At 53.8% G+C, this 12,037-nt stretch overlaps 1 protein-coding gene across 2 annotated transcripts in view; it reads left to right on the forward strand.

Moving 5' to 3' along the window:
* The first annotated feature begins 205 nt into the window (after positions 1-205).
* DOCK1 (dedicator of cytokinesis 1) overlaps positions 206-12,037 on the forward strand; it is a 560,513-nt gene continuing 548,681 nt past the window's right edge. Inside the window, exon 1 of one of the 2 annotated variants that reach the window (XM_061403980.1) lies at positions 206-705. In XM_061403980.1, the coding sequence (XP_061259964.1) occupies positions 660-705 (46 nt within the window). In that variant the 5' untranslated portion in view covers positions 206-659. The remainder of the gene's footprint in view (positions 706-12,037) is intronic. The other variant, XM_061403979.1, reaches the window with a different exon arrangement.

A 12,037-nucleotide genomic window follows, 5' to 3' on the forward strand; every position in this document is an offset into this window, starting at 1 on the left:
CTAGCTTGGCTAGTTGGTGCTCAGCGCACTGGGCGCTGGGTAGGTGCTCAGTTAACTTTTGCCAAACGAATGAATGAATGAACCACGCGCTCCGGGGAAGGCTTCCTCCCAGGGATCCTGCTGGTTTGCTCAGCTCCAGGCCTGTCCCCCAAACCAGGGGTGGGGGATGGGGGGGAACCTCACATCACTGGGAGTCGGTCTGATGTAGAAGTTTCACGAATTGCCAAGACTCCCCCTGCCCGCTTCCCGGCCAGGGGGCACCCCCTTTCTGGGTGTATGAGATCCAGCCCTCGGGAGGGCACCCCGACTCGCAGAAGTCCCGCACATCAGGAGAAGACGACAGCCCCTGCGGGGGGCGCTCCTTTGGGGGTGGGGGTCGTGGGCGCGGAGCGCGGGGCAGGGCCGCCGAGGGCCGAGGCCGCGCGCGCGGCTCCCCGCCCGCCGCCTCCCGCCGCCGGCCCGCCTCCCGCTGGCGCTCCCGGCCTTTCCCATCCGGCCCGCGACGCCCCGCCCGCCCCGTCCCACATGACACCGCCTCCGCCGCAAACTTTTTCCACCCCATCCTGCCGCGGCCCGAGAGGGATGGAAAATGGCGGCCTAGGCGCGGAGTTTCCTGGCGCAGCGGCGGCGGCCTGGGCGCGGGGGGCGCGGGCGGCAGCATGACGCGCTGGGTGCCCACCAAGCGCGAGGAGAAATACGGCGTGGGTGAGCACCTCCGCGCGCCGCGCGCGGGGCTCCGGGCCGCCGGGGGCGCACCCGGGAGCCTGTTGCAGGCGGCCCGGGCGGGGACGCGGAGTGACCGCGGCGCCCGGAGCCCCGCGTCCCCAGCCCTCCCCCTCTGCCCGGGGGGTCCGATCGCGCTCCCGTCGGCGGGCACTGCCCACTCGGCGCCCGGGGCGCACGCCGTCCCCGAGCTCGCTCCGGAGCCCGCGCGAGCCGGGCCGGGGACACGCGGGTGTGTTTGGGTGTGTGTTTGGGGGGGTACACGGCGGGTTGTGTCACGTCCCGAGGGTGTCCCCTCCGACACCCAGCTCTCGGGACGGGCACCGCGGCGGCCGAACCCTCCAGCCTCTCGGGGCTTGCCCCCGGACTCCCCGGTCCCAGCTGGGCCGGGCCCGGCCGGGAGGCCCCCGGGGGCATTGTTCAGCCGCGCCTTTTCTTTCTTTTTTTTTTTTTTGCTTTTCGGGTGAAGTTGTGCTCAGCGTCTGGGGCTCCCGGGTGGACCGTTTCGAGTTGCAGCGATCAAGGAGAGGAGAACTGTGCTCTCCTCCGGGGGGGTGGGCGGGAGGAGGTGGCCCGTGCAACCGGGGGCGGCCCATCGCACGACCCGGCAGCTTGGTGGTCCTGCCCTGGACGGCGCGGGACCCTGGGGCCGGCAGCCGAGCGCGTCCCCGGAGCGGAGTTGGGAAGGGCAGGACGGGTTTTGGCTCCGTGGCTCTTTGTCGTTTGCGGAGGGGAGTGAGGGGAGTCCGGTTGCAAGTTTACATTTCTGCCCAAGTACACATACATTCCAGAGACACTTTCCTTAAGGGCCAAACAAACGGCCCCCTTGGGCCCTGTGCGCCCTGCAGCCCTTCTGGCGGGGCCTGGCCTGCCGGGGCCTGTGGGTTCCTGTCTTCTCTTGACTTACCCACCCAAGGCTTCTGTCTGGGTGGGCGGCTGGTCCCCCAGCTCCACAGCTTCCCAGTTGGTTTTCAGTCTCTTTCCTCCTGCTCCAGGGTCCAAAGCGGAGACCATCTCCTCAGAGGCCAGGCTGGACTCTGCCTGACCTGGGCCTCCTCCGAAGGCAGGGGATACCTCCCTGGGGTTCCTGGTCCCTCCCCTGTCTTGCCTTTGGGGCTCTGAACCTTTGCAGTGTGGTCACCCAGAGTGTCTTCCCACTCCCGCTGCTGGTCTGGTTCAGGCCGCCTGCTACTGCAAAGCCTCCTGGGTGCTGCTCGTCCCCAGGGCACTCTCTTTTTTGTCTGTGATGCCAGTGGCTTATCTGCGAGATGCCAGAGATGCAGAGTGGGCACTGGGACGGTCCTAGGTCCCCTCTGGGCCTGTGCTGTCTTAGTGCAGGAGCGGCCCTGTTTCAGGACCGCAGTGGCTGAATTCCCTCCCCACCGCCTTTTAGAGACTCAGGCATCTGAGACTCAGGCTTGTTTACAAATGTCAATAGCCCAACAGAGCTGGGCTTTCCGATGGCAGCTCTGTTTCTAAACTTCTAAGTGGCATCCTGTGTGCATTCAGATGGTTTCAGACCCATAGAAATAACCCCATCCATCTGCATTGGATGAGGGAGGTTTGGGGAAGTGGAGTTTCCTGCTGGGGTAACTGCAACCTGGGGGTGGGGTGGGAGTCTGGGCTGTGGGGAGCCTGTTGGGATGCTGTGTTTAGGCTGAGGGCTGAGGGCGACCCTCGGGGAACTTGCACTGAGAGGTGAAGGAGGAGCTGGAGCTCTGGGGAGAGGCAGGCAGAGGGCAGGAGACCACCATCCTGCTTGGGACTTGGCCCCTCGTCCTGTGTGCTGGGGTCTACTCACTGTCCCCCCCATTTCACAGAGGCCGAGGACAGACGAATGCCACTGAAACCCTGGTGGTGGCTCTAGAGCTCATTAATGGTCAACTCCCCCAGCCCCCCACCAGGTGATGGGGAAGGGGCTTCTCTTTAGGATACTATATATATTTTTTTTTACACTTTGTATTTTATATTGGAGTCTAGCTGATTAACAATATTGTGATACTTCAGGTCTACAGCAAGGTGACTCAGCCGTACAGATACATGTGTCCATTCTCCCCCTGTATCCATTCTCCCCCAAACTCACCTCCCATCCAAAGCTGCCACAAAGGTTGAGCAGAGTTCCCTGTGTTAAACAGTAGGACCGTGTTGGTTATCCATTTTAAATATAGTCAGGTGTACACGTTGATCCTGGGACACCGTATTTTAAGACACCTTGATCCTCTTGGTTCCTGGGGTGACCTGGATGGTGTCAGTGATCACCCTGTAGGTGTAGATGGTTGAATAGTGGCTTGTGTCTCAAGACCGAGGGGAACATTCACGAGCAGGGTCTGCCCACTGGGGAGGCGGCTCTGGGCGTGACCGTGGCTGTGTCCTTTCTGCAGTAAGGCAGACGCCTTCTGGAAGCTTTTGTGGCTCAGTGGTAAAGAACCTGCCTGCCAATGCAGGAGATGCAAGAGACTCGGGTTTGATCTCTGGGTTGGGAAGATTCCCTGGAGGAGGGCATGGCAATCCACTCCAGTATTCTTGCCTGAGAAGTCCCATGGACAGAAGAGCCTGCTGGGCAACAGTCCATGGGGTCGCAAAGGGTCATACACGACTGAAGTGACTTAGCATGCATGCATGGCAGTGCCTTCTGATATCACACCTTGGGCTCATACTTTGGTTTGAAGAAAACTCCCAAGGTGAAGAGTTTCAAAGAAGAGAAGTTTCCTGGATGGTTTTGGAGGCAGTTCTGGGAAGGATGTGAGTGGCAGTCAGGCAGTCAGGGGACCCAGAGGGGGCTGTTCTACTTAGTGTCACCAGGAGAAGATGACAAGACAACCCATCTCTGAGCAGCAGAAGGAGCTTTAAATACATCCTGTCAAGGAGGGCGGGCAGGCTTAGAACTCCTGATTTGGGGCAGGAGGAAGCCAAGGGTGCTTGAACCAGGTGCCCCTCCTGTCTGGCAGTTGCCTGGGGAGGGGTCCCCTGGTTCTCAGGGCCTGGGCTGACTGGGAAGATGGAAGTGCTGTATGTAGGAATCCATTTCCCCAAGCTAACTGGCTCTTTCTGCCTAAGGGAAAACTCCTAGAGAGCCCTTTCACCAACCACAAAACTTTTTTGGCTGGAGTCTCATAAGGAGACTGTGTCTCCCTAGATGGGCTCTGGTGGGTCTGTGGGCGAGCCATGCTTGCAGCGACTTGGCCTGTGAATAGATCACGAGGGGAGAGAAAATGGTAAAACTCTTATCTCATTTGCAAACATGAATCACAGCTCATTGTCTGCAAGTACTTAGGTTCTGTTAGAAGCATTGTTTGTAAGTAAGACACTTCAGTTATTTATTTGTTCTGTAAAGTCGGGAAAGGAGTAAACAGCTGATCTCGTGCTTCCTCAGCAAAGGCAGGAAATCCCGGCACCCCCGGGGATTCATGGGGTTGGGGCAGGGCGGGGGCGGTGGTGATGGTCACCTGTGCAATTGACCAGCCTGTTCCTGTCTCCCCTTGGGTGTGAGTTTGGTGGGTCAGTGTTTACATACTGGCTTATTAACACAAGGCATGAACTTTGACCTAACTCAGTCACACTCAGGGGTTGGGCCAGCTGAACTTTTCCATCACCCCCGACTAAGTTGAGTCATAATGTCCCAATACCTGTAAAATTGTGTTCATGTGGATACAGTTGCTAAGATTAGGTGAAAAGATGCAGTGTTCTAATTCTCAGCCTGATGGTGTTTGCCTTATAAGAATTCACTTAAGTCATACATTTGATCTGGGAAGTTTTCTGAGGATGGTGGGCTCATATCTCCTTGACGGTGTGGGAGACAGAATATTCCCCGCCATGCCCCCCAACCCCTGCCAAATATCCACTCCCTAATCCCCAAGACTTATGAATATGATGTGTGACATGACAGAAGGGACTTGGCAGGTGTGGTTACGGTTACGAACCTTGAAATGGGTTGATTAGTCCTAAGTTACTCACCTGGAGCTGAAGCCCCAATACTTTGGCCGCCTGATGTGAAGAGCCGACTCGCTGGAAAAGACCCTGATGCTGGGAAAGATGGAGGGCAGGAGGAGAAGGGGACGACAGAGGATGAGATGGTTGGATGGCATCAGCAACTCAATGGGCATGGGTTTGAGCAAGCTCCAGGAATTGGTGATGGACAGGGAGGCCTAGTGTGCTGTTGTCTGTGAGGTCACAAAGAGTCGGACACGACTGAGTGACTGAACGGCAGCAGACACTGGGTCCCCTGAGCAGAGGACTTCCTCTGACTGCTCGCAGTAGAGAGGTGCGGTAGAAGTGGACTCAGGCTCCGAGGCTGGGGAGGGCTCCACGCCCCCTTGCTGGCCCGGAGATGTAGGAGCCCACTTGCTAGGACCCCAGGGAGCTCAGGGTGGCCCAGCTGACAGCCAGCAAGGAAACGGGGACCTCGGTCCTGCAGCCACAGCTGGATTCTGCCAGCGCCCCCAGTAAGCCCGGAAACAGATTCATTCCAGAGCCTCCCGTGAGAGCCCAGCTGGCCAGCACCTTGGCTCTGAGACCCAGGAACACTGGGCGTCTGACTTGGAGCACAGTGAGATAATAAACGTGGGTGGTTTTCAATTGCCAAGGGCGTGGTGATGGGTTATGGCAGCAGTCGGGCGGGAATGGAGGTGGTGTGGTGAGCAGCCTGGGCGAGACTGGGTTCTCTTTCCAGCCTTGGCTTTGCCAGGAGGCAGGTTGACCTCCACATGTCCTTCGCTCTTCACTCCAGGCCAAACTCAAACAGGGAATGTGGGTATTGGCACCGAGACATCTTTGACTCCTGGGTCTTAGTCATCATGTGGCCCTTGAGCAAATGACTCCTGCTTCCTTAGCCTCAGTTTCCTCATCTGGAAAGGGGACTCAAGCCTGCCTTCCACAGAGACCAGTGGGGATTCATTGAGATAGTGTCCTCAGAGCACAAAGTGCTGAGGTCAGCATTTGAGATAAGCCAGGCAGTCCGTGCAGCGACGCTTTTAGTAATTTTTTTAATTTAATGAATTGCAGTTTAGAAATGTGGTGACAAGCGATTTCCTCTTTGGATTCGACAGTCACCATGGCTGAAGGAAGGCTCTTCTTCCAAAGTTAATTTTCTACCGGGGAGTGTGACATTTGCTTGATAATAGAGATTATGACGTGTGTATTCAGATTAGCTCTGAGCAATGGTAATTGCTAGGAATATGGTAGTATTCCAATAAGTTTGGGAGTGTGGAGCTGCAGAGAGATCCTTCATGTTGCCTGGAATAGCAAGCAAGCTGCTACTTTGGGGGATGAAAAATTACATTTGATCGTAAGTAAATAGAAATGCAGACATTTTCATTCACCGGAGTTGCAGAAAAACAAAACTTAAGAGCGTATTATATTTCTGCAAATCTGATTTTACTTGGGAAACATTATACACATTTTAAATGTATTGTTGTGCCAGGGTCGGCCCAGAATAGCGGAGTGTTATCAGGATTGCCTGAGGGTGTGTGAATTGTTCTTTCGCTTGTGTTCTTGTGACCTCTGAGGATGCAGGTAGAGAAATAGTCAGTGATGAGTCCTGAGCTGGGTGCAGCCCAGAAGCCAAGTGCCTGTGTCCGAGGGCCCCTGTGACCTCTCTCTGTCTCTGTCTCTCTCTCTTCTCTCTTTTCTCCCCCCTTCCTTCTTTCCTTTCTCCCCTCCTTCCTCTCTCTTTGTTAGACTTTGGATTTCCATATAATTACACACAGCAGTTGTAAGAAGTCATACAGAGACCCCACGTACACATCGCCGGTTTTCCCCGAGGTTCTATCTTGTAAAACTCCAACAGTGTCCGAACCTGGATGTAGACGTTGAAGATACAGAGCGTCTCCATCCCCCCCAGGACCCCTTCCGTGGTCCTTTTGTTGCCGCACCCCCCTCCCGTTTCCCTGCCCCATAATCCTTGGCAACCACTAATCTGACCTCTATTTCTGCAATTTTGTAATTTCACGAATGTTCCGTGAATGGCATCTTGAGTATGTAAGCTTTCTGGATTGCCTTTTTCCCTCAGCATAATTCTCCAGAGTCATCAGGTTGCTGTGTGTATCAGTGATTTGTTCCTTTTCTTTGCTGAGTAGTGTCCCGTGATGTTGGACGTGCCACAGATGGTTTAACCGTTCATTCGTTGAAGGATGTCTGGTTTTGGCTACTGTGAGTAAAGCTGCTGTGAACACTCATGCACAGGTTTTGTGTGTGTGTGTGTGAACGGAAATCTCCATCTTCTGGGATAAATGCCTAGGAGTGCAGTTGTGTTTTGTTTGTTTTTAATTAAAAAAAAATTTTTGGCCACACTGTGCAGTATGTGGGATCTTAGTTCCCAGACCAGATATTGAACCTATGCCCCCTGCATTGGGAGCACAGAGTCTTTAAGTACCTGACTGCCAGGGAAGTCCCAGGAGTGCAATTATTGAACTGTGTGGTGGTTTGGCTTTTTAAGACACTATTAATACCAGACTTTTCCCTAGTGGCTTGGCCGTTTTACATTCCCACCAGCTGTGTGTATACGTGCCTATTTGTGCATGTGCATGGGTGTGTGCTTGTGTGTGATGTGAAGGTGTGTGTACATGCGTGTCTGCATGTGTGTGTGTGAAGGTGTGATGTGCGTGCGTGTGTACTTGAAGGTATGTGTGTGCACGCATGTGTGCACGTGTGTGCATGTGTATGTGAATGTGTGCAGGTGCGTGCGTATGTGCATGTGCATGCGTGTGTGTGTGAGATCCAGTCTCTCCGCATCCTTACTGACACGTGTTTCTGTTTTCCCCAGTCTGAGCGGTGTGTCGTTGGGGTTGGAATTTGCGTTTCCCTCACTGCAGTGCACCTTGAAGGAGATCTTGGTGTAATTTGGGAGATGAGCCGGGCTGGGTGCTGGGGGGCGGGGGCTGCTGATGGATTTGGTGAGATAGTTGGGTCTGCTCAGGGAAGGGCCAGAAGTCCAGCTTGCAGGGAAGATTCTGGAGGGGAGGCTGGAGACAGTCTGGCGGTGTGGAGGTACACAGTGCTGCACACCGCTGGCCAACGGCTCACCCAGACGCTCACTTTTCAGACTCTCTGTGTCCTGGGGTCGTCCTCAGAGAGGAACGTGGTGAAGAGGGGGTGCCATTTCACACAAGGGACTCGCACATCCACGGAGTTGGGTATCCGTGTGCTAGAACCAGTCCCCTGTGGATACAGGGCAGGGGGTGACTGTGGGTTTGCTGCCTTCCGAAACACACACTTAGGTGGCTTAAACAGCAGGAATTTCTTACCTCCTGGTTCTGGAGGCCGGGGTCCAGGACCCGGGTGTCGAAGGGGCTGGTTCCTGCTGGGACTTCTCGTCTGTTTGCAGATCTTGCTGTGTCCTCCCATGGTCCCCCCTTGTGTGTGTCTCTGTCCTAATCTCTTCTTGTAAAGACCCCCCTCATGGATGAGAATCCACCTTGATGACTTTGTTTTGCCCTCATCACTTATTTAAAGACCTTGTCTCCATATCCTGCCACATTCTGAGATACTGGGGTTTGAGCTTCAACCTTTGAGTTTTGGGGGACACAGCCCCTGACAGTGTGATTATCACGACATTAAGGCTTTTCCTCTTACGTTTCACTCTGCCTTTGGGGGGGGTCACCATCTGGGTGACGGACCCCAGGGAGGTGAGAGGTGGGAGGTGGGCGCTCGTGGTGGAAGCTCCCCCCGCTTTGGTCACAAGGCTCACAGAATCTAGTTCAGGACTCTAGTTAGTTTCTGTGTTAGATGTGGAAAGTCCTTGTTATCCAGTTATGGACAGGACTTTAAGGTCTGGTCATTTGGGACCTGAAAGGAAGCTGTGCAGTTTTGAAGTGTGGTGTCACAGCCTGGCGGGGTGTAGATGGAAGACTCATCGAGCATCACCCGCCTGTGCTCACCTGGCTGAGTCTCAGGAGACTGAGACATCCCCCTTAGGTTTGTTTGTAGTCTCTTACCAACTGTGTTTTTGTGGCTCGAATAGAGTGGCCAGACCATGCTGGATCCGGAATCCCAGTTCTCCCGTGATGGCGAGGAGGCCCTGGGTACCCAAGTTGCTCATTCACGTTGGCCCAGCAGACAATCCCAGGGGCTGCTCTTCACTCTGTGGACCAGGAGGCTGGCTCTGCCAACAGTCACCGCAGGCCCAGTGTGCAGTGGCCCCGGGGTGCTCGTGCGGCGCTTTGATCTCGGTAGCTAATGGGCCAGGGCAGGGTGTTGCTGGTGGCAGGTCATCTGGATGATTGAGTGTAAGCTCTGTGTTAGCTCAAGACTGCAGTCATCCGCCTACCTGCATGCTGGTGGGCTGCTGCGAGTACATACACAGAGGCGCTCTCTGCCTTCAAAAGGCAGATGGTTTCACCCCAGACAGATGCCTATCAGCTTGTTAAATTTTCATCTGGGTGCCTTAAGGAGAAAAAGATGTTTTCTTTTAGCATGCGGTGTGTGCCAAGAGATCACAGGTTTGGGGTAGGAGAGATTCCTCTTTGAATCTCAGCTCCACCTCCTCCTAGCCAAGTGACTTGGCTGAATTGTTGCCTTAAGCTTTCTCTTTTGTAAAAACTGGTGATCACGCCAGCCTCCTTGGGCAGTTCTGGGGATAAAGAGATAGCCCACTTCCAACCTGGCCCCTGGGCTGTGCTTGGCAAAGGTTAGTTCCTTTTGTTGTTGATTGTGAGAAGCCTTAGGCTGCTCTAGTGAGTTCAGGCTCTGCCCGGCTCCCCAGTCTGACTGGGGGACCAAAGCAACGTGGACCCCACGTTGTTTCTCATCTCCTGCTGGTTGGGAGCTGCGGGTGGAGGATGGGGAGAGATGTTTCATGGCTTCCCTAAAACTTTAATGTTCACACTGAGGTCAGACCAGCAGCCTGAGTTCCTACAGATTCCCAGGGCAGACCCTGAAGCTTCCAGGGATACATCTGTCATCAAAAATGTTGCTCTGTCTTTTTTCCTGGCCCATTTGCTGTGCACAGTTGTTCCTGCCTGTCCTCGGGAGTGTGATGCAAAGTTTATATGCCTTCTGGAGTGATTTTGTTTAACTTAACGTGGATACGTTAAGTACACTTTTAGGTACACGTGTAACTGTTGTGATTTCTGTTCTGAATTAGGGTTGGCTAGTTGCTGTAACTGGAGAAGGCAATGGCACCGCACTCTAGTACTCTTGCCTGGAAAATCCCATGGACGGAGGAGCCTGGTGGGCTGCAGTCCATGGGGTCGCTAGGAGTCGGACACGACTGAGCGACTTCACTTTGACTTTTCACTTTCATGCATTGGAGGAGGAAATGGCAACCCACTCCAGTGTTCTTGCCTGGAGAATCCCAGGGACGGGGGAGCGTGGTGGGCTGCAGTCCATGGGGTCGCTAGGAGTCGGACACGACTGAGCGACTTAGCAGCAGCAGCAGCAGTTGCTGTAACAAACAGCCCCAGTGTTTTGCTGGCTTCATACCATGAAAGTTCGTTTTTTCTTCACGTCACAGCCCAAGTCGGGGTGGGGAGGGGACCCAGGGGCTCTGTTCTGTCTACTCGTTCAGGGACTAAGGGTTTTTCTATCCTGTGGCTCTGCCCTCTGCAGCATCTTGCCTTTTTAACTTGTGGATGGGGGAAGACAGAGATGCAGGACAGTTCACAGGAGATTCTTCCTGGCCAGGACTGGTACCCACACTTCTACGCTCATTCTTGTGTTCAGAGCTCCATCCCTGGCCAGCACGTGGGACTCAGAGATAGAGTCCTGCTGTGTGCCCCAAAGGAGGAGCATGAGGTGGGTCTCCTCCACCTATTCCTATAAATACGCATTTTCCATTGATCAGCATGAACTGTGGTGGACTGGTTAGAAATACGGGCATTGAACACCGGATTGTAAGATCTCACACCTTTTAGTCCCTGACAGTCCGGTGGCAGAACAGATGGCCAGACCCCTGCAAAGATGCGAAGGGATGTAACCGGGGGCAGCTGCTGCCTTTTTCTTTGATGTTTGTTCCACTACTTAAGGCCTACAGCATTTCAGGATGTTCTTTGTGTGCTTAACCCAGAAGGGTCCTGGGGCAGGGGGAGTGGGCCCGTGAGCATAAAGAAGGCTGCCTTCTAAACTGGTCATCTTCATATTTGTTGGCAGTTCCCATTCTCACCACCCTAAAATGTACTTAGCACCTCCAGACCGCATTCCCACCCCCGAAGTCTGTTGAAGTCTTCTGGCTTCAGAAGATGTTTACTAAAGCCTGCTGAGAACCGCGTCTGCCTCAGTGTTGGCGTTTGTTTCCTTATAAGAATGGAATCATTTCTCTTTTTTTGTAAATTGAAGTACTGTTGATTTACAACGTTGTGTTAGTTTCAGGTGTACAGCAAAGTACAACTTCAGTTTCATAGCTGTATAATGTGTGTGTGTCCATATATATACGTATATTCTTTTCTGGATTCTTTTCCGTTATAGTTTATTGTCAGATGTTGCGTACAGTTCTCTGTGCTATACAGTAGGTCCTTGTTGTGTGTCTGATTTATATAGAGTAGTTTGCATCTGCTAATCCCAGACTCCTAATTTATCCACCCCTCCTTCCCCTTTGGTGGCTCAGTGGTAAAGAATCTACCTACCAGTGCAGGAGTTGAGGGTTCGATTCCTGGTCCGGGAAGATCCCCTGGAGGAAGAAATGGCACCCCACTCCAGGATTCTTGCCTGGAAAATCCCATGGACAGAGGAGCCTGGCGGACTGCAGTCCATGGGGTCACAAAGAGTGCGGCCCGACGTAGCAGCTGAACAACACGGCCTCCCCTTTGGTGACCGCACACTTGTTTCTGTGTCTGTGATTCTGTTTCTGTTTTGCAAATAAGTTTATTTGTAGCGTTTTTTAGGATTCCACATGCGAGTGGTAACACGTACTTGCCTTTCTCTTTCTACTTAACTCACGTAGTGTGACAGTCTCTAGGTCCATGTGTTACTGCTCAGTGCAGTCGCTCAGTCTCGGCTGACTCTCCATGACCCCATGGACTGCTTCCTTGTCCATCACCAACTCCCGGAGCTTACTCAGACTCATGTCCACCGAGTCAGTGATGCCATCCAACCATCTCATCCTCTGTCGTCCCCTTCTCCTCCTGCCCTCCATCTTTCCCAGCATTAGGGTCTTTTCCAGAGTCAGTTCTTCTCATCAGGTGGCCAAAGTATTGCAGCTTCAGTGTCAGCATCAGTCCTTCCAATGAATATTCAGGACTGATTGCCTTTAGGATGGACTGGTTGGCTCTCCTTGCAGTCCAAGGGACTCTCAAGAGTCTCCTCCAACACCACAGTTCAAAAGCATCAATTCTCCAGTGCTCAGCCTTCCTCATGGTCCAACTCTCACATCCATACATGACTA

The sequence above is a fragment of the Bos javanicus genome, chromosome 26 (genome assembly GCF_032452875.1).
Source record: "Bos javanicus breed banteng chromosome 26, ARS-OSU_banteng_1.0, whole genome shotgun sequence".
Classification (NCBI taxonomy): domain Eukaryota; kingdom Metazoa; phylum Chordata; class Mammalia; order Artiodactyla; family Bovidae; genus Bos; species Bos javanicus.